We start from the raw sequence: 22,304 nt of genomic DNA, 5'->3' as shown, positions 1-22,304 counted from the left end.
TGGAACTTGTCTTACAACAACAACAAAAACACCACATAGAACCATAAATTTGTATACTTCAGTAGATTTCCACAGATGTAGGAGGGAGCGATTTTTACTGCTTTCCATCCCAGGTGATCTCCTTGGAAGCAGCATTTCAGGGGGCATTTTGGGCTGCAGGTGAAGGTGAAGAAATAACACAGTGGTCAAAAATCCCTCCCATCCACAGAAATTGCTGGTGAATCCAAGTCATAATTCTAGCCTTGTAAGCAAATCTAATGGTGTTATGTCAAAAATATTGCTGTCTCTTACATTAGCAAATTGTCACCCCAGTTTTTAAAGGTACCCTGGCTGACCACCTAGAAAAGATTCCCTGACCAAGGATTATTTATGAGCTTGCATTTGAAAAGTATTGGCTGCAATTCTGTATTCTACCTAAGTGGAGAATGGGCTGTGAGATAGCTTTTCTCAGGGCTTGGTTAGCTCGTCTCTATTTAATAGGTTACTGCCATCCTGAACATAGTCTCAGTCACTTCAAATGCTTTAGAGAGCCTAGTAGTCCATTCTTGCTGAGGCTCCTTTATATGGCTCCTCCTTAGGCCCTGGAAAAAGAGGAGCCAGTTGTTTTGTAATGTAGGATTATAAAAGTTCTCTGTACTTAAAAAATCTGAAAACCTTGCAGTGATGTGGCACACCAGGTACAGGAATGACTGGTAGGGGAGGACAGACTGTGTGCTCCCACAGAATGTGGGGTTTTCTATTTTACTTGTGTCTTGTTTTCTCTCCCAATTTAAAGAAACAGCATGCTCTTTCTATTAAAAAGAATCTACCATGTATATGCTTGCCTGGTTTATCTTTTGGTTCAATTGAACAACAGATATGGAGAGATTATATAAAAACCTGTTTATCAAAAAGAAGGGATCCCTAACAGTTAGATGATTCTGTAACCATTGGAATAGCACCAGCTTCTGAAGAAGGCACTTTTGCTAGTAGGATGATAAGAAGCTCTTTGGCGTGAAAACAATTTAAATGGAGTAGTGGAGTAACTCTTGTAGCGCAGAGTGGTAAGGCAGCAGAAATGCTAGCTGAAGCTGTCTGTCCATGAGGCTGGGAGTTCAATCCCAGCAGCCGGCTCAAGGTTGACTCAGCCTTCCATCCTTCCGAGGTCGGTAAAATGAGTACCCAGCTTGCTGGGGGGTAAACGGTAATGACTGGGGAAGGCACTGGCAAACCACCCCGTATTGAGTCTGCCATGAAAATGCTAGAGCGCGTCACCCCAAGGGTCAGACATGACTCGGTGCTTGCACAGGTGATACCTTTACCTATTGGCTGTTCGTTTGGTTGACGGCCAGGGGCGGGAACAAGCACAGAAAAAATTGCTTCCTTTCTAGCAATTTTTGCGAGACCGGACACCTGTGGGGAACAAATGAAACGCTACTGGATTCCACTACAAAGGCAGGTATGTGGAACACTGAGATTCCACTATTTAAAATAGCGTTTCCGCTTTGTGAAACCAATTGGCAACATTGGTCCTTGTGCAGAAAGGCCCTAAGGATTAACTGTATCTGAGTCATGAGCTATTGGGAATGTTAATTTTGCATGCCTACTGACACTGAGTAATTCTAAAAGCCTTGACTGCTGAGTCTGCATGTCAAACTAGTATTGAAGTTTTCAGCAATTCCTGATTCATATACTGGAAAGAAAATCAGTGGATGTATCTTGCATCCAGCTGAAATGAAGTCAAACACGCATCTCAGTATTTGTGGACTTAGGGGTGATGTTAGGAAGGGAGTTCACAGTGAAATAATGGAAAAATTAAATGGTCTGCTAATGACTTTTTAATTATAAAATCAGTCTATTGTAAATCAACAGGATGTTGTCTGAATTTTGATCGTGCAAAATGTGCAGTTCCACCCGGCTGTCCACCATGAAAAACTGGACCTTCTGTATTTTAGATTTGGAGCATGCGATACCTATTCTGTACGTAGCCTCTAAGCAGAAAAATCTGAACTTTCAGTGAGCACAGTGCAAGCAGTTCCAGTTTGTTTATTCATATATCTGTACTCTGCATTATCTCCTCAGACCCAACATGGCATATTCAACAATGGCCTGACAGGCCCACGTGCATATTCATGCCCAGGCAGAAATACTTTTAAAAAAAATTATTAAAGATTTTCATTAATAAAAGATATCAGAATGAATCAAAGACTTCAAATAAACAAACAAACAAAAACCTAAAACAAAATATTGTAAACCGTACAGCTTTCTGCAAGAGCTTAATACCATCATTTTCTGTTTTCTTCTTTATCTTCTAGTAATACAATCATTTAATACATTTATATTCTCTTAATATACATTTATATTCTCTTATTAATCTTATTGAATTTTGTTTTAAAAGTCTGCAGTTAGTAAGTCATTTTTGTCTGTTGCAAAAATCCCAATAGGGGCTTCCAATCTTGTATAAAAAGAGCTGCTGAGTTTTCTTTCAGTAAGATAGTCAGTTTTGCCATCTCAGCAAGTTCTCTTAATTGAAATAAGCCCAGGCAGGAAAACAAATTTAATTCTGTTAATGTTGGCTCAGTAATACCATCTTCTGTCTCAAGGAGTCTTCTTGAGTCTTGTAACTTCTTAAAAGAAGCTCTTGGTCAATTCAATTTCCCATATTTTTAACATCATCTATTAACAGTAGCTAACTGCCTCACTTCATAACGGCATGCATTCGTAGCTAACTCATTATCTTACAGATTCAGACTCGATAGAAGGTTACATATATTTATGTGTATTTATTTATTTATTTATTTAGATTTTATACCGCCCTTCCATATGGCTCTGGGCAGTTTACTTAATATGTAGAATGGCATATACTTGAAATGTCTTCTTAAAATGCATAAAAATTATAGTTTATTCTTGGTACTTTTTATCTTAAAGTCTGTTTTAAAAAAGTTATTCCAAGTTTCTGATACGTTGTACCATCAACCAGTGCACCCATCTTTGAACAGTTTCGCTACTTCTGCCATTCTTAAGCAGTCTCTGTGCCTGTCCTGGATAAATTATAAATTTTAGTAATGGATCAGACAGCTTCTAATCAACACAAGGCCATATAATTATGTTATTGCTTTGTCATCCTATCCCTTGCCAGGGCTATTCTGTTCTGGAATTCTAGATTCCTTTTTTGGCATGCTTCACTCAGGGGCCAGACTAGCTCCGGTTCTTTTGCTGTGATCTTTTTTGGCCAAGTCCAGCAATTGGTCTGTAGTTCTGGCTGTATCCGTGACATAGCTTTTATAGAAAAAGAGCAGAATATGAGTACTAGTCAGTTTCTCTAAAAGCTGTGTCAACATGGAAAGCAGGACAGAGAAAGACCGATGAGTAGAACATGCAGTAGGAGAAGGATTAACCTTCTTTCCCCTCCTTGCATGTCTTCAGCTTGAGCTGTGGCCCTGTGGAGCTGTTGTTCATCTTTAAAAGGTACTGGGAGAGCCATAATCTTCATCAGTTTTCATTTACATCACTACCTTCCTCTCTACAGTAGTAGCTTTCAAAACAAATTTTAAAGAAAAAGAGAGCTGTTTTTATCTTTGCATGGAAAGGAGCTAGCTATCAATTTACAGGAGCTCTAGACAGTAGTTCATACTCAGTAATACAATTTCTGTTACACTACTTCTCCAAGCCGCTGTTCATATGTTATAATTTTCCTGGGATAGAATTCTCAAGAGGTAACAGGAGTCTTGTAGCAACTTAAAGAGTAACAACGTTTTCTTCTTTTGGGGGGGATGCCAGCCTCCATGTGGAACCTAGGGATCCACTAGAATTACAGTTCCTCTGCAGAAAATGAATGCTTTGGTGGGTGAATTCTGTGACATTGTATCCCACTAAGGTCCCTGTCCTCCCCAGCCACCACTCCCAAATCTCCAAGAGTTTCCCAACCTGGGTCTGGCAACCCTATCTTCCAGAATAAGCTTCTATGGACTAGAGCCCACTTCCTCAAATTCTATGAGTGATTACTTATTTTGAATTTATTATATATAGGATATATGAAGTTCTATAATACAAATTCTAGGGGCAAAGGATCAAAAAGCACAGTAAATAGCCCTCTGACCTGGAAATTGCAGTAGGTTCAAAATGCGGCTGCTAGAGTCCTTACGAGGTCATTCTGGAGGACCTATATCCAGCCTGTGCTGAGGCAGCTGCATTGATTGCCAGTTAGCTTCTGGATCAGGTTTAAGGTTTTGGTTCTTACCCTTAACAATCTCACCATTGTGATTGTTAATGGGGATTTTATTGGTGTTTTATCGTTTTAGAATTTTATGTGTAAACCGCCGCAAGGCTACGGCAAGTGACGGTATAGAAATCAAATAAATAAATAAAATAAAATAAGGCCATCTGCAGCCTCGGCTCCACATATCTGAGGAACCACTTGTCTCCTTGTGCCCTCCACAGGGCTATCCATTCTGCAGGTCTGAATCTATTGGTTGCCCCTGGGAGATATCCTGGACTCAAACAGGACCTTTTCGGTCTTATTTATTTATCTTTAACCGCTCCTGTGGAGCGGACTAAATAATCGGGTAAGGGCACCTAAGGAGGGGCCTGTCCGTGATGAGGAAGGGTGCTGATAGGCCCCTTCCTCATGACTGACAATCGAAGGGCCCTATCTCCTGCCGATTGGTCCCTTGCTGCTGGACTGATGAATCGGGAGGCACAAAGTACCTCCCAATCCGCCCCCCCTTCGACTCCGCTCGCCCGAGGCTCGCCGCCGCCATTCCTGCGTACGCCGCCGAACAGCCACCTCCCCGCCGCTGTCACCATGCCGCCGGCCAACCACCCATCGCCCTGCAGCCACCTGCCGCCTCCCCGCGCTTCAAGGCACCTCCAGGAGCCCGGCCGTACCGCGCCTACACGCGCCTGCCAACGCACTCCTGGCCGCCGCCCCACGGTAATACTGCCGCCCCCAACTGGCCTCCGCCAGCAACGACCCCCAACCCGCCCACACGCCACCCGCACCTCGCCCGGCCGCCCCGCCATACCTGCGCCTACCTCCGCCGCCAACAGTCCCATACAGGCCCTCAGATACGGCGTGACCCGCTGCCCGCCACTTCAGCCACCGCTCCCCGCCCGACCTCCAAGCCAGCCCCGCTGTGCCCCGACACTGCCGTGCCCCGCTAGCGCCCACCATCTTAGTTACAGCGGGCTCTCTTTCTAGTTTATTTATATACTGCCCTCCCCGGAGGCTCAGGGCAGTTTACATTGAACTTATGAACCCTACATGAAACCATACATGGCCCTGACCTGGTGGAATGAGGTCCCCGAAGAGCTAAGGGCACTGACTGAGCTAGCTCTTCTGCCAGGCATTTGGTTGAGGCAGTCTAGGAAGTTCGCGTCCCTCCCTGTATGGGCCCCATAGGCTGGACACCATAAGGCCCCACCTGGGGTAGTGGTGGTGGTTATTGTAGGGCATGGATGGGCGGGAGAGGGGGAGGTTCATAGATTGGTTTTTACTGCCAATTTGTATTGTATTGTGTATTTTATTGTATGTATTGTATAGGGTTTTAAAGATTTTTCTGTAAACCACCACGAGCCAGCTGGATCCGAGAGTGGTGGTATATAAATGCAAATATAAATAAATAAATAGTTATGTAAAATTCATATATAATCAAAAAGAAATACAGACTATTCTCTACTAATGTTAAGCTAGTTTAAAACTGTACTGAGTTTTCTTATGTTTATCAAACCTCCTATACAAAATGAATGAGGTTTCACATAATAAATGGGCTCTAATTGACAAAAGCTTATGCTAGAATAAAATGCAGTTAGCCTTTCAGACAATACAAGACTTATGTTTATTTTTCTCAAGATACAGTAGCCCATGTTCAAAGTAAGAAACTTAAGAAATTACCAGATGTTATGAACCTCTATCTAAATCTTTTTTTTTTAGAAAAGTAGCATAAGAGATATATTAAAATGTCCTTTTAAATGACAGATTTTATTACTGATGCTATGTTTTCTTTCCAAGGTAAAGCCAAGTGAGGCTGCTTCATGAATTTCCAGGAGACTGCAATATCTGAAGAGAATCCAGTGCTCTTCCAGTGTGGTGGCATTGTTTTGACTTGTTTTTTGTCAAAATAACACTTATGAGAATTTAGAGATGGACTTCAGTGCGGAATACAGAACACTTAAAGCATTACTGCCACATTCATAAGGGATGAGGGGTAGAAAACTTGTCAGTTCATCTGGGACCACTAGTTCATAAATCTCAAACTGGAAAAAAATGCCATAATTTGTTTTTTAATCCAATTATATTTTTTCTCTGATTTATATAAATGGTGATTAATATATTCATTGGTACTGAGGGCACTAAATCCTGTAAATGCCATGTTTCAACCTAAAATGTTAAGGATTTTTCTACCACCCAGAAAAATAATTATTTTCTCACAAGGGTAGGCCAGACCTCTAAGAACCTATTGACTTGATCTAATATAAGTGTGATGCTGTTTCTGGAAATGAAGAAAACAGATTGTGTAGGCATAGATTTAAGATGCTTTGGAGATAACTTCTTCTATTCTTGGGTTTTCTGATCTCTTCATTTGATGTTAAAATGTGAACCAAAAGCTGCTTCTGAACTCAACATGCTAAGATGCTATGGTACGAGGGTCAGATTCTATACACCCATAATACTTACTTTCTATGCAGGAAAGTTCAAAATTAAGCATAATTTATTTTGTATTATAGCTGTGGTAGGAGAGGGCATTGAAATGTTTTTCTTAAAAACATCAACTATAACCTCATCCCTGTTCCCCTTCTTTGCCTTCATCAGTACCACCATCCTCATTTTGTCCTTTGTCTCTTTTGCTAAACTTGGGAAAGACAGTGAAGGAAGAGAGAAAGATACTGAAAGGGAATTGGTATGACAAATAAGCAGATAAAAGGGAACATCTTCAATTTCTTGAATCCGACAGGACTTAAAGCGGTTACTTCTCTATGATACTCCAAAAATGTGTTCTATGTACACTTCTTCCATATTGTCGTCCCCCCCATTACGTACATTTGGTCATACTAATTATCTGTAGTTAGGAGACCTCTTTTCTCTTTGACATTAAAATGTGTCTCTTGAACATAAGGGAATCTAGGTGCACTCATGGAGTTCTTTGGAATGTGGAGACTCCTCAGATTGCTAGAACATACCCTTCATTTGCTTTCAGAAATTGATTCCCTGGATAATAAATGAGAGAGCTGAATGTATTGCTCACTTTCTCCTACAAAATCTTATTAAAAAGCTTATTTTGGTAGATAAACTAGTGAACTTGGTGTCATCCTAGCATGAAATGCATAGCACTAGGAGCTAAAGGGATTATGCACTCAATATGTTTACGCATCTGTTGTGTGAAATGGCTTCTGCTTTCACAAAATGTTTGTGTAGAAGCATAAGAGAAAACTGGGGAACATAGGAGAAAACAATAAGCATCAAAAATGCAGTTTATCAGATCTGTACATGATATTTAATATAAAAGCCTTTCATTAAGTGCAATGAAAATGTTAAATGTGTGATGATTGAAACTACTGCATATATGCTGGTGTAAAATGTAGAATATCCTGTTTCCTCAGCATTATCATTTAAATGTCATCTGGGTGAATAATAAGGTTGGCATATCAATAAGTGTTAATGACAAAGGTAATTTGGTTATTTGATTTGATTCTTGACTTACATTTAAATGACTGAATAGAACACTTGTGAAGCTCAGATCACTCCCTTAGAGCAGTGGTCCCCAACCTGCGGGCCGCGGCCCGGTGCCGGGCTGCGAAGGCCATGGCGCTGGGCCGCGACTCTCTCTCCCCGCCCCCCCCCCCCGCAGTAAAAAACTTCCCAGGCCGCAAGCTTGCGGCCCGGGAAGCTTCTTACTGCGGGAGGGCAGGGAGAGGGAATCAGGGCCGGGCCACGCCCGCGCATCGGGCCGCGCCCACACAGGCCGTGCATGCGCGAATGCGCCATGCGCGGCCCGTGCGGGCGCGGCCCGATGCCCTGCCGGTCCCCAGCCTCAGAAAGGTTGGGGACCACTGCCTTAGAGAATGGTGACCATTAGGCCTATGAACAAGATGGCTTGCCAGAGTTTATCCTGGCACTCATAGCCTATGTCTACTGAAGTGTAGCCATTTTCCCCATGCACTTTGCATTTAGAGGAAATTGGAGAGACTGACCTTTTCTTGGGGCAGATACGTTGCTCTCAATTTGTGCTTGGGTGTCTGTGTAGTGGGCACAGTCATGGGATGACAGATGTGCCGGAATATTGGGCTCCAAGGATGTGATTTAAGTGCCAAAACATGTACCCCTTTTCCCAAACAAATTCCAAAACTGGAAATCTTAAATGGATATAGGAAAAGCCTATTTTCTTGATTGCCTTTGTGTGTGTTCTGTTGCTGCTTCACATGACATGCTGTGACAAACGGTTTCAGCTATGGTTTGGGAATATGACATTAAATTATTATTGTGAAAACAGTTACTGTTGCAATTTTCAAAAATGTACTTAATCCCACTGTTATTTCTACAAATATGTTGCACTAATGACAGTGGAAAACTTTCACTTTTTGTGAGTAAAAAATTGTAATTTTTTCTATAAAATTTAAAGCTTTAAAAATTTTAAATGGATGCATATAAAGTATGTAATAGTAACACTGATTGGTATTACGGTACTAGGAATAAATGTGACAATATCCTAAATTCTGTTGACAATTACATTTGCACATGGAAAATGTTAATAAAATTCAGAGTGCAGTCTACTTTGTGTGAAAAAGTCTTATTGATCCACTACTCACTGAAACAAAAGTTATTTACAAAATTCTACAGTGAGATTGTATTTGTCTGTCTTAATTCCACAAATAAATACATAAAAATGAATTAATTCCATAAATAAAGGGCTATTATAAGAAATTTTATAAAAGCTGTAAATCAAGGATATTTCATCTTTATTACGTTGCTTTTTTATCTGTGATACACACTACATATGGATTTGGAGCCTACCAGCTGTTTTGGTTGATGAAAACCTGCTTGGGATCCCCTGTGCAAAGGAGTGAGACTGGCCTTGGCCAGAATCTTTTCAGCCTTGGCCCCAACTTGATGGGATGCGCTGCCAAGAGAGATGCAGGCCCTGAGAACCAGTTCCACATGACTTGCAAGACAGAACTGTTCAGCGAGGCTTATGGTCAAGGCTCAGAGAGACCATCAAGAAGTGCTGGCCTCGCTGCTGAAAACTGAGGGAAGTTCTGCCCTCCAAGGATTTGAGCCCCCCACTCAAACTAAAATAGTTGGGAGCTACTGAAATCTGAAATATATTATTGAATATATATGATTTTATATTTTTATTGATCATTACCTCATGTTGTTACCTGCCCTGAGCATCCAGGAAGGATGGGTTATAAAATTAAAGATTTATTTAAAAGTCATAGGTTACTTAGAATCATAGAGTTGGAAGGGACCATACAGGCCATCTAGTCCAACCCCCTGCTCAACACAGGATCAGCCCTAAGCATCCTAAAGCATCCAAGAAAAGTGTGTATCCAACCTTTGCTTGAAGACTGCCAGTGAGGGGGAGCTCACCACCTCCTTAGTCAGCCTATTCCACTGCTGAACTACTCTGACTGAAAATGTTTTTCCTATCTAGCCTATATCGTTGTACTTGTAGTTTAAACCCATTACTGCGTGTCCTTTCCTCTGTAGCCAATGGGAACAGCATCCTGCCTTCCTCCAAATGACAACCTTTCAAATACTTAAAGAGGGCTATCATGTCCCCTCTCAACCTCCTTTTCTCCAGGCTGAACATTCCCAAGTCCCTCAACCTATCTTCATAGGGCTTAGTCCCTTGGCCCCAGATCATCCTCGTCGCTCTCCTCTGTACCCTTTCAATTTTATTTACGTCCTTGAAGTGAGGCCTCCAGAACTGCACACAGTACTCCAGGTGTGGTCTGACCAGTGCCGTATACAATGGGACTATGACATCTTGTGATTTTTAATGTGATGCCCCTGTTGATACAACCAAAATGGCATTTGCCTTTTTTACCGCTGCATAACACTGCCTGCTCATGTTTAGTTTACAATCCACAAGTACCCCAAGGTCTCGTTCACACACAGTGTTACCTAGAAGTGTATCCCCCATCCAGTAGGTATGCTTTTCATTTTTCTGTCCCAGATGCAGAACTTTATACTTATCTTTATTGAATTGCATCTTGTTCTCATTTGCCCATTTTTCCATTGTGTTCAGATCTCATTGAACTCTGTCTCTATCTTCTGGAGTATTTGCCCGTCCTCCCAATTTGGTGTCACCTGCAAACTTGATGAGTAGTCCTTCCACCCCCTCATCTAGATCATTAATAAATATGTTAAAATGTACCGGACCAAGCACTGAGCCCTGAGGTACCCCACTACTCACCTCCCTCCAGTCTGATGAAACACCATTGACAACAACTTTTTGAGTACGGTTCTCTAACCAATTCCCTATCCACCTAACTATCTGAAGATCCAGATTGCAGTCCTTCAACTGATCCATCAGAACATCATGGGGATCCTTATCAAAAACTTTACTAAAATCCAAGTAAACGATATCAACCGAATTTCCATGATCCAGCAAACCTGTCACTTGGTCAAAAAAGGAAACCAGGTTGGTCTGACAGGACCTGTTGGAGACAAATCCATGCTGACTTCCTTGGATCACCAAATTGTTCTCCAGATGTTTGCAGATCGCTCCCTTTAATATCTGCTCCATTATCTTACCCACAACAGAGGTCAGACTCACTGGTCTGTAGTTTCCCGGGTCATCCTTCCTCCCTTTTTGAAGATTGGATACTTATGGCAATCCCTTGGGATTTCAAGTCAAGAACTGTTCAGAGGTGGCTCACCATTGCCTGCATCCATGAGCCAATTGGTATTCCTTTGAGGATTCCCATCCAAATACTTGCTAGGGCTGACCCTACTTAGTCTTCAAGATCAGCTAGGATTGGACTAGCATGGGCTATTCAGGTCAGGCCCATGAATAACGCCTTTTGTTAAAATAGAAATCTTTTAATTATTTTGTATCTAAGTAGCTGTAAAAGGAGGAGAGTGCAAAAGTTGGCTTGAAACTCAACATCAAGAAAACAAAGATCATGGCAGCCGGCCCTTTCAATTCCTGGCAAATAGATGGGGAAGAAATGGAGATAGTGACAGATTTTATTTTCCTCGGCTCCAAGATCACTGCAGATGGGGACTGCAGCAAAGAAATTAAAAGGCGCTTGCTCCTAGGGAGGAAAGCTATGGCAAATCTAGACAGCATCCTAAAAAGCAGAGACATCACCCTACCAACAAAAGTGCGTTTAGTCAAGGCTATGGTATTCCCAGTTGCAATGTATGGCTGCGAAAGTTGGACCATAAGGAAGGCCAAGCGTCAAAGAATTGAGGCTTTTGAACTCTGGTGCTGGAGAAGACTCTTGCGAGTCCCTTGGACTGCAAGGCGAACAAACCGGTCAGTCCTAGAGGAGATCAGCCCTGACTGCTCTTTAGAAGGCCAGATCCTGAAGATGAAACTCAAATACTTTGGCCACCTCATGAGAAGGAAGGACTCCCTGGAGAAGAGCCTAATGCTAGGAGTGATCGAGGGCAAAAGAAGAAGGGGACGACAGAGAATGAGGTGGATGGATGGAGTCACTGAAGCAGTAGGTGCAAACTTAAAAGGACTCCAGGGAATGGTAGAGGACAGGAAGGCCTGGAGGATCATTGTCCATGGGGTCGCGATGGGTCGGACACGACTTCGCACATAACAACAAAGCTGTAAAAGTCTTGAAAAAGCTGAACTTGGCACCAAAAATATTTTAAACACACATTCTGCTGTCATTTTGTGCATTCCTTTGGCATGGACAAGTGCTTCAGTGAATGGTTTGGGGCATTTTCCACTTCTGTTTTGCTCCTAATCCACAATTGCATATTGCAGAAGGTTTCCAAATTTGTAAGGAGAAGGAAAGGTTGCACATTCACTTCTGGAACTGAAAATCACACAGACTATTTATTTCTCTTGTTTTCAGTAGTACAGCAGCATTGCAAACTAGTGCAGTTGGGGGGGGAAGTTAAAGTGAGGACAGGTATGTACAGTCTCAGCATACATAACTTATTCATTGGACTTGGTACTGTAAGCATGCAGCGAACAGGTGTATTTGCTGATAAGACTGAATTCTTCCCTGTTTTGATTTGTGACTGCTGCGGGGTATCATTTCCCCTACTTGGTCCGTAATAAAAAGGATTTAATAAAACTGCATATGGTGGGAAATATTCCTGAGGAATAGGGTAGCAAGTCTAGGACATAAGCATTTTTGTCACGAGCAGTTCTTAAGGAAATACTGTGTAGGTCAATGCTCATTCCCTGTTTGATCAGCTGCATTGTTTTCAAGCTTAATTAATAACCTTGCGAACCGGGTGTCCTTTCCAAAATTCAGCCTTGTTGTGAAGCAGCTTTTTGTGCATAAAAATAAGATCTCCATTAATGAGCTGCAGGGTATTATTTAAAGCTTCTCCCTCACCATTATGCTCATTGGTGGCCTTAAGGCACTTTACAAAAAAATTTTCCATAAAATACACCTGAACACTCAGCATAAAACACCCATACCCAACATAGTCCCAGTTTACGTTGCAAGGGGGCGTGTTCCATGATGGAATAAAGGATATCCAGACACAATGGATACTTTTTCTGGTGAGAAATTGGCCACATCTTTATTGAACTGAAAATGCATGTAGGTGCAGCATGGGAAGGATTTCACCACCTCAAGGAAACCCCAGAACAGAATGAGATAGTTGAATGCTGAGACAAAATGTCTTACTATAGTTTGTGGTGGATTCCAGTTTGGGATGTTCCTTTTGCCTTTAAAAAAAATTCAGTGCAGAAAACTGACACAGCTGAGATTTAATTTCTGCTCTTTTTCTTTGCTGGCAGGGGTGATATTTCTATTATAGGAAGCTTTTAACTTGGATGTGTCATGTCACCTTATTCCAGTCCCTTTGTGGGTGGGCTCAACATCTGAGCTATCATGGAAACGATGACCACTGGCAGATGTTCCACTACCTCTGCCCAGCTTTTCCTAGACTATGTATCATGCTACACCTGCCCCTTTCCCCTGGCATGCAGCTGGGAAACTGGCTCTCACTTGGCCAGGCTGCCAGCTGCATCCTGGCACATGCCACTGACTGCTTCCCATCTGCTGCCATTTCTATCGGACCTTGGATACTAAGCTACTGTGAACATAGCTGCTTGCCTATGGTTTATGAAGCACTTTACAACTTCAGAACAGCTATCTGACTACATTTAAGCTTATTTCAGTTCCCCTCACACAGTACTAGTACATTAGGTCATTAACTGAGATGGCTTAAGTAAAGCAGCCTCAAGCCAGTACCAAACACTATAACAAGCTATTGATGAGAGAGAACTTTCATGAGCTTGTTACTATTCTCAGCCCTGATTAGTCAAGGGTGGCAATCCACTAGCACCAACGGAACTATTCAAGTACAACATACTGCCTCAGTGACAAAGCCAAAGCTTATTAAAAGTAAATGAGATTTTCTACTCTCTTTTCTAGATTTATTAGCAACAAAAATGAGATGATTTCAGCATGTTGTTGTTGTTGTTGTTATGTGCAAAGTCGTGTCCGACCCATCGCGACCCCATGGACAATGATCCTCCAGGCCTTCCTGTCCTCTACCATTCCCCGGAGTCCATTTAAGTTTGCACCTACTGCTTCAGTGACTCCATCCAGCCACCTCATTCTCTGTCGTCCCCTTCTTCTTTTACCCTCAATCACTCCCAGCATTAGGCTCTTCTCCAGGGAGTCCTTCCTTCTCATGAGGTGGCCAAAGTATTTGAGTTTCATCTTCAGGATCTGGCCTTCTAAAGAGCAGTCAGGGTTGATCTCCTCTAGGACTGACCGGTTTGTTCGCCTTGCAGTCCAAGGGACTCGCAAGAGTCTTCTCCAGCACCAGAGTTCAAAAGCCTCAATTCTTTGACGCTCAGCCTTCCTTATGGTCCAACTTTCGCAGCCATACATTGCAACTGGGAATACCATAGCCTTGACTAAACGCACTTTTGTTGGCAGGGTGATGTCTCTGCTTTTTAGGATGCTGTCTAGATTTGCCATAGCTTTCCTCCCCAGGAGCAAGCGTCTTTTAATTTCTTTGCTGCAGTCCCCATCTGCAGTGATCTTGGAGCCCAGGAAAATAAAATCTGTCACTATCTCCATTTCTTCCCCATCTATTTGCCAGGAATTGAGAGGGCCGGATGCCATGATCTTTGTTTTCTTGATGTTGAGTTTCAAGCCAACTTTTGCACTCTCCTCCTTCACCCGCAACAACAGGCTCTTTAGTTCCTCTTCACTTTCTGCCATTAGAGTGGTATCATCTGCATATCTGAGGTTGTTGATATTTCTCCCTGCAATCTTGATCCCAATTTGTGACTCCTCTAATCCTGCATTTCTCATGATGTGCTCTGCATACAAATTAAATAGGCAAGGCGACAGTATACAGCCTTGCCGAACTCCTTTCTCAATTTTGAACCAGTCAGTGATTCCATGTTCAGTTCTCACTGTTGCTTCTTGACCTGCATATAAATTTCTCAAGAGACAAATAAGATGCTCTGGTATTCCCATCTCTTTAAGAACTTGCCACAATTTGTTGTGCTCCACACAATCAAAGGCTTTAGCATAGTCAATGAAACAGAAGTATACGTTCTTCTGGTACGCCCTAGCTTTCTCCATGATCCAGCGTATGTTGGCAATTTGATCTCTAGTTCCTCTGCCTCTTCGAAATCCTGCCTGTACTTCTGGAAGTTCTCGGTCCACATATTGCTGGAGCCTAGCTTGTAGGATTTTGAGCATAACTTTGCTAGCATGAGAAATGAGTGCAATGGTGCGGTAGTTTGAACATTCTTTGGCATTGCCCTTCTTTGGGATTGGAATGTAAACTGACCTTTTCCAATCCTGTGGCCATTGTTGAGTTTTCCAAATTTGCTGGCATATTGAGTGTAGCACTTTTACTGCATCGTCCTTTAAGATTTTGAATAGTTCAACTGGAATGCTGTCACCACCACTAGCTTTATTGTTGCTCAGACTTCCTAAGGCCCATTTGACTTCACATTCCAGGATGTCTGGCTCCAGGTCAGTAACTACCCCATTGTGGTCATCAGGGATGTTAAGCTCGCTCTTGTATAGTTGTTCTGTATAATTTTGCCACCTTTGTTTAATCTCTTCTGCTTCTGTGAGGTCCCTACCATTTTGGTCCCTTATCATACCCATCTTTGCATGAAACGTTCTCTTCATATCTCCAATTTTCTTGAAAAGATCTCTGGTCCTCCCCATTCTATTGTTTTCTTCTATTTGTTTGCACTGTTCATTTAAGAAGGCATTCTTATCTCTTCTAACTTTTCTCTGGAATTCTGCATTCAATTGGGTGTATCTTTCTCTTTCTCCCATGCCTTTCACTTCCCTTCTCTCCTTAGCTATTTGTAAAGCTTCCTCAGACAGCCATTTTGATTTCTTGCATTTCTTTTTCATTGGGATGGTTTTAGTTGCTACCTCTTGTACAATGTTGCAAACCTCAGTCCATAGTTCTTCAGGCACTCTGTCTATCAGATCTAATTCCTTAAATCTATTTGTCACCTCTACTGTGTATTCGTTGGGGATATGATTTAGTTCATACCTGAGTGGCCTAGTGCTTTTCCCTACTTTCTTCAATTTAAGCCTAAATTTTGCAACAAGAAGCTCATGATCTGAACCACAATCAGCTCCTGGTCTTGTTTTTATTGACTGGATAGAACTTTTCCATCTTTGGCTGCAGAGCACATAGTCAATCTGATTTCTGTGTTGACCGTCTGGTGATGTCCATGTGTAGAGTCGTCTCTTGGGTTGTTGGAAAAGAGTGTTTGCTATGACCATTGTATTCTCTTGACAAAATTCTACCAGCCTGTGCCCTGCTTCATTTTGTACTCCAAGGCCAAACTTGCCTGTTATCCCGGTTATCTTTTGGCTTCCTACTTTAGCATTCCAATCCCCCATGATGATAAGCACATCATTTTTTGGCGTTGCTTCTAGAAGGTGTTGTAGGGCTTCATAGAACTGATCAACTTCATCCTCTTCAGCAGCAGTGGTTGGGGCATAGACCTGGATCACTGTGATGTTGAATGGTTTGCCTTGGATTCGAACTGAGATCATTCTGTCATTTTGGGGATTGTATCCCAAGACAGCTTTTCCTACTCTCTTATTGATTATGAAGGCTACTCCATTTCTTCTGCGAGATTCTTGTCCACAGTAGTATACCTGATGGTCATCTGAATTAAATTCACCCATTCCTGTCCATTTTAGTTCACTGATTCCTAAAATGTCAATGTTCAGTCTTGTCATTTCTTGTTTGACCACGTCCAGCTTACCTTGATTCATGGATCTGACGTTCCAGGTTCCTATGGAATAAAAATCTTTACAGCATCGGACTGTCTTTTCGCCACCAGTTACTTCCACAACTGAGCGTCCTTTCGGCTTTGGCCCAGTCGCTTCATTCATTCTGGCGCTACTCGTACTAGCCGTCTGCTCATCCCCAGTAGCATATTGGACACCTTCCGACCTGAGGGGCTCATCTTCCGGCGTCATATCGTTATGCCTATTGGAACTGTCCATAGAGTTTTCATGGCAAAGATACTGGAGTGGTTTGCCATTTCCTTCTCCAGTGGATCACCTTTTGTCAGAGCTCTCAGCTATGACCTGTCCGTCTTGGGTGACCCTGCACGGTATAGCTCATAGCTTCACTGAACTACGCAAGCCCCCTTGCCACAACAAGGCAGCGATCCTTGAAGGGGGGATTTCAGCATAGTTTTTTGAATTGACAGTATCAGTATATTTTTGTCCATAAACAATTGCTACTCTAATTTAGAAGCATTTCCAGCTGCAAGAGCCTACAAAATTAGGCCTCCAATTCAAAACACAAAACTTTTTCTAATGTTGTTTTAACAGGAGACAAATCCTATTGAATAAAACATGATTACAGTGGTGCTGTTTGTCCCATTCATGTGCTATAAATATGCCAAATAGTGGTGTTTTGTTACACTGTGGTAATAGTACTATACTGTATGCTTCACCCACCCTGAATCTACTGAGAAAGACTGAAAAAAAAGCTCCAGTGTAAATAAATAACTAAATATCACTAGAGTATTCCTTAAGGCACTGGTTCTTAGCCTTTTTAATATCGTGACTTACAAGATGTACTTGGTAGGTTGACTTATCCAGGACTGATCCAAGGTTGTCGTTCTTATATTATTGTTAACCAAAGCCATTGAAATTCTGTTAATTTAGAACCAGTGTTCAATTATTGTTGGTATCTTATTTTACAACTGTGTTATATGCTTAGTCTGTTCTATGTATTACCCCTGCAATGTTTTATGTGAACCGCCCTGAGCCATATGGAACAATGGTATAAAAATCAAATATACAAACAAACAAACACAAATAAATAAAATATTTTTTCTGCACCTTAAGTGAACTATGACCTTGGCACCCATCTAGTTTAGCATTCCATTTTCTGCAGTGCCCAACCAGATGTTTATGAGAAGTTTTCTCCAGATTAGAGGCCACTGCTCTTAACCACTGTACTAAGCTGGCTCTCTTACACACAGGGATAACTTTTAGGTTAAAGAGTTGAGCAGTACCTATAACATAATTCACACTTCCACTTTGAGCCATATTAGAAGTGTGGTATAGAAATTTAATAAATAATAATAATAAATTTAATATGCTATCGGCACAGGTTTTTGTTTTATCAGTGACCCACATTTTACGTGAGATGTGAAAGGACACCCAAATGAGAAAATTTCATTTGCTGAATTTCTTTCCCGTTCAGAGTCCATCTGAAGACTGAAGGATTCCTTTTTTGGGATATTACAATTCGTTTTATGGTAGTTTAGGTCTTCCTTAACACAATATTCCCAGAAAAAATTTAATGATCTCTACAGACCAAATGCTGGCAGGGGCTCATGGGAATTGCAGTCCATGAATATTTGGAGGACCACAAATTGACTACCCCTTATCTAAGTAATAGGAATTCTTTGATTTTTGAAGTTATGTCTCTTGATATTTCCTACAGAATGAGAAACTCATTGTTTTATTTTACAGGGGTTAGATCTTCCTTTAGTTATCATATTGATTCTCTTCCATCAGACAAGAATATCCCACCACCCCCTAGTATTTTGTTAACAGTTGGTTGAAGAAATGCCTGTATCCGTTTTCTGTTAGAAACAGGCATGTTAAGTTGAAAAGGGAAATTTCTGTTTACTATAGCAGTACATCTTAATCATGTCTCATAAGAACCTTTTATATAGTTTGGGGAAAGAGACAGAGGCAAGTCAGGAGGACAAAATGTTGATAAATACACAATATTGTTTCAGATTGCCAGAAGCCATATTAATACATTTGGAGAAATCTAAAAAAAAAAAAAAAAAAACATAATTGCATACGTTTTTCAAAGTTCAGACCTTTTATGACATTGTAACCCTAACAAACATCCAGGTACATAGTAATTGGGTGTGTCCAACCTACTTAAAATAGAACAGATATTTAGAATAATAATAATAAGATCTAGACATAAAACAATAGCGCTAACACATTAAAATTATGGTATAAATCAAGTAAACATTTAAAACAGAAGTTAAAGGTAATTACTAGTAAGTTTACCTAAGCTTGTTAGAGAAAAAATGTTTCTGAAGTAATACATATTTTAGAGGTGTTAAATACTAAAAGGAATTGAATCAATAATGGGAGAAGGACCAAAAGAATTATTTGAGTCTTGTATGGATGGTTAAGTGTACATGATCAACAAAGGCTGCACAGAAGCCCCTAAAAACACTAGAATTAAACACAAACTTAGAAAATAATCATATAAGATGCAAGGGCATCATAACCTTTTGTATAACCATTCCAAATGAAAGAGAATCTTGCTTACTGTTTCAAGGATAAGTGCTTCCAATTGCTTAGCAACGAGGATTTAAATTTTCTCTATTGTATATAGAGGAGATACATCTGTAGACCATATAGTGCTTTCAGGAAAATGAAGATCTAACCTCAATACATTTTCATATCCTATTAAATAAATTATATTTTAAACTTTCATTGAGGCAATGCATAATCCACTCTCATTCATATCGTCAAAGAATAAAGCATAAAAAGAAATATTAATATGCTTAGCTGGCTGCTTCAGGTTCTATAACTGGGATAATGACTGTGAGCAGCAGGATTCTAAAATATGTGCCAAGGCAAAACCTAAGCCCCTGAATCCAGATGTCTCCTGCTCCTCACAGATTCTTTTCCAAGTGTGTGCTGCTTTGTTGGGGGAGTTTTCAGTAAGTAAATATTAATTGATGAGCTGAATAATTGACTGAACATATGGTATGCTTATAGGCATGACAAGAATTACGTGATCTATTTTACTGCTCTGTGTATGAAATTGAGCTATTGTTTAATTAACCTTCACTTCATTTTTTTCCTCCTCCAAACATATTTATTTCTAAAACTTGAGATCGCTGCACCCAGCCTGCAAAACTTGAATGAAGTTCTGCTCTTTAAGGGACTGCCAACAAATATCAGGCAGGTTCAGTACCGCTGAATATGAACTAATGTCCCAGAAACTAGAATCCCCCCACGCCCTGCGGCTGCTTCCCTTCAGCCCCCAAAGCCCTCTCGCTGCCTCTGTAAGGCAGCGTTGGGAGCCAAAGGGAAGGGAATCCCGTGGCTGCTTCCCTTTGGCCCCCCTTTCTCCGCTGCTCCCCAACCCCAGGGCACTTATATGTGTCCTGGGGAGTGCCCAGCGGCAATCTGCTGAAATGGCAGCAGAGAGCCCCTGGCCGGCTGGGTGGGCAGAGACTGGGCATGGCCCGCCCCAGGCAGGGCCCAATCGGGATGCCCACTCTCTGCCCACTTAGGCCTTAGGCCTTAGGGCTTTATTACTGACAGCGAGCCCTCTGTTACAGACAGAACGCCATCACCCATTGAAAATCAGTATGGTAAACTATAATTTCAGATCATTAAAAAAAAATAACTTTATGAATAGCCATCTCTCTATATAAAAATGTTTACTACTTTGCAGTAGAAACAGCTGAAAACTAGCTACTTTCCCCCTAACTTTGGAACTCTGTAAAGCTTTAAAACTATCTGCTGGATGCTCTAGTCATAGTCTCACATTTGGGAGAAGCTTTGTTTAAGGATGGGGAAACCATGTTTAAAAGGAAGCAAAAGTATTTTAGGAGCTCTTACACCTTTCAGCAAAAGGTTCAGATTTCAGAAGAGGCAGTTTACGCCTAACAGACAGGACATGAACCTACATAACAAAGAGCAATCACCTGACTATATGGTTGGGGGCCCACTCCAGTAGTTCCCCCACATTTGCATGGAGTCTATGACTAACCAGTGGGTACAATAAAACAGCGGTCCCCAACCTTCTTCGGGTCGAGGACCATCTCCAGGGGTGGGGGAGAGCCGGCCACCAGGGTGCCGCGCACGCATGGCAGCTGTGCGTAAACAGTACCAGGCCGCAGCCGGCCGCACCTGCGGCAGCTCCGCGCATGCGCGTTTACGTTGCTGGCGTGCCAGCAGCTGCGCCTGCCTCTTCCCCCCCCCCCTCAGTGAGCAGCTAGCCAGGCCACAAGTGAAGTGGCCGCTTTGCTCGCGGCCTGGCAAGCTGCTTGCTGCGGGGGGGAGGCAGGTGCGGCCAGCCGCGGCCTGGTACTGTGGCCTTTCCGGCCCGGTATCAGGCCGCAAACCGAGGGTTGAGGATTCCTGCACTAAATCATCCAGGAGGGACCTAGGACAGAATCTCCCCACACTCATTGCTTCTGTGTTTCCCAATACAGAACAGAGACATCTTTCTTCTACCATGACCTACTCAACGTTTAGTGTAAGTAGAGGCAGTAGAGCTGGTGTTCTTAAAACAACATTTTCATGGGGGTTATTCCATACTATTTGTAGTTCAGAAAGATCTGAGGACCAGATAGCAATTCTAAATAAAAAAGAGCAGAACCTATATTAAGGAAGCATAAGTTCACTGTATGCTGCAGAGAATTCAGCAGGATGATGACATGACATCCTTAGACATTTGAGATACCTGCATATTCCAATTCACCCACATTCCAGACAGTTTTCCTATTTTATATTTAGGGCCAGCATTTCTAGTACAAGGCTTTACTCTCTGAGCCGGTGCCAACTCTGAAGTGTTTACCGAGGTGCTGGTAGTTCTAATAGCTTATCTACAAAGATCTCCTGTCTGCGTCTCACGGCTCACAGTTTCTAGGTAACAGGTTCCAACATCTGTCATTAGCTTACAGATGAAGTCCTGTATCCAAAAAACATATAAAGTTGAAGACCTAAGTGTTCCAAAGGATTTTATGGCCCACTCCATCAGATCTGCAGTAACAACAGTGACCTTTTTCACAGGGGTCTATTGGAAGAAAACTGTAGAGCAGCAACCTAGTCCACCTTTTATACCTGTGTGCGACACTGAAGGTCAGACCAGATAAAATCTGCTGTTGGACTAAAAGGTAAAGGTATCCCCTGTGCAAGCACCGGGTCATATCTGACCCTTGGGGTGACGCACTCCAGCGTTTTCATGGCAGACTCAATACGGGGTGGTTTGCCAGTGCCTTCCCCAGTCATTACCGTTTACCCCCCAGCAAGCTGGGTACTCATTTACCAACCTCAGAAGGATGGAAGGCTGAGTCAACCTTGATCCGGCTGCTGGGATTGAACTCCCAACCTCATGGACAGACACCTTCAGACAGCATTTCTGCTGCTTACCACTCTGCACCACAAGAGGCTCGCTGTTAGACTAAGGAAGGCCTAAACCAACAAGACAAATCTGAAGCTGTTTTTCTTGATTAAAGCCATTTTCAAAAGGGAAACAGAGCAAAAATTTCTGCTGTTTCATCCGACCAAAACTAATATAAATGTTAGCTAGAACCCAAGATCAAGAAAACTGCAAAGTTCAAAGTGCAAGCAAACCAGTCTTGAGATACACAAACAATGGAAATAATTGAGATGGTAATTTTATATACATTTATATAGGTCTTAAAGTTTTCATTTTTAATATTTTGAAACAAAGATTAGTGGTTGCCAAATGCTCCAAAATCTTTCCAGCAACCCTGTGTATGTTCTACTTCGTCCCTGGGGTCTAATGAATGACAAAGCTGCACTCCAGTTCCTGCTCAATGATCTCTCTGCAGAGACGACATTGTGTGTAGCTGAATTTTTAATGGTTGTTTATCGAGCCAGAATTAAGATGTTTTAATCAGTCAATTTTACTC

At 41.9% G+C, this 22,304-nt stretch overlaps 2 protein-coding genes across 4 annotated transcripts in view; one reads left to right on the top strand and one right to left on the bottom strand.

The window, feature by feature from the left end:
* Window positions 1–8,748, top strand: part of GK (glycerol kinase) — a 40,275-nt gene extending 31,527 nt beyond the window's left edge. For all 3 annotated transcript variants that reach the window (XM_077342979.1, XM_077342982.1, XM_077342980.1), the window contains one exon: window positions 5,990–8,748. In XM_077342979.1, the coding sequence (XP_077199094.1) occupies window positions 5,990–6,003 (14 nt within the window). In that variant the 3' untranslated portion in view covers window positions 6,004–8,748. The remainder of the gene's footprint in view (window positions 1–5,989) is intronic.
* TASL (TLR adaptor interacting with endolysosomal SLC15A4) overlaps window positions 1–22,304 on the bottom strand; it is an 80,850-nt gene that overhangs the window by 51,762 nt on the left and 6,784 nt on the right. The window lies entirely within an intron of this gene.

This window comes from Paroedura picta, chromosome 6 (genome assembly GCF_049243985.1).
Source record: "Paroedura picta isolate Pp20150507F chromosome 6, Ppicta_v3.0, whole genome shotgun sequence".
Classification (NCBI taxonomy): domain Eukaryota; kingdom Metazoa; phylum Chordata; class Lepidosauria; order Squamata; family Gekkonidae; genus Paroedura; species Paroedura picta.
Note: the sequence above shows the minus strand (reverse complement) of the source record. Positions and strands in the feature narration are given on the sequence as shown.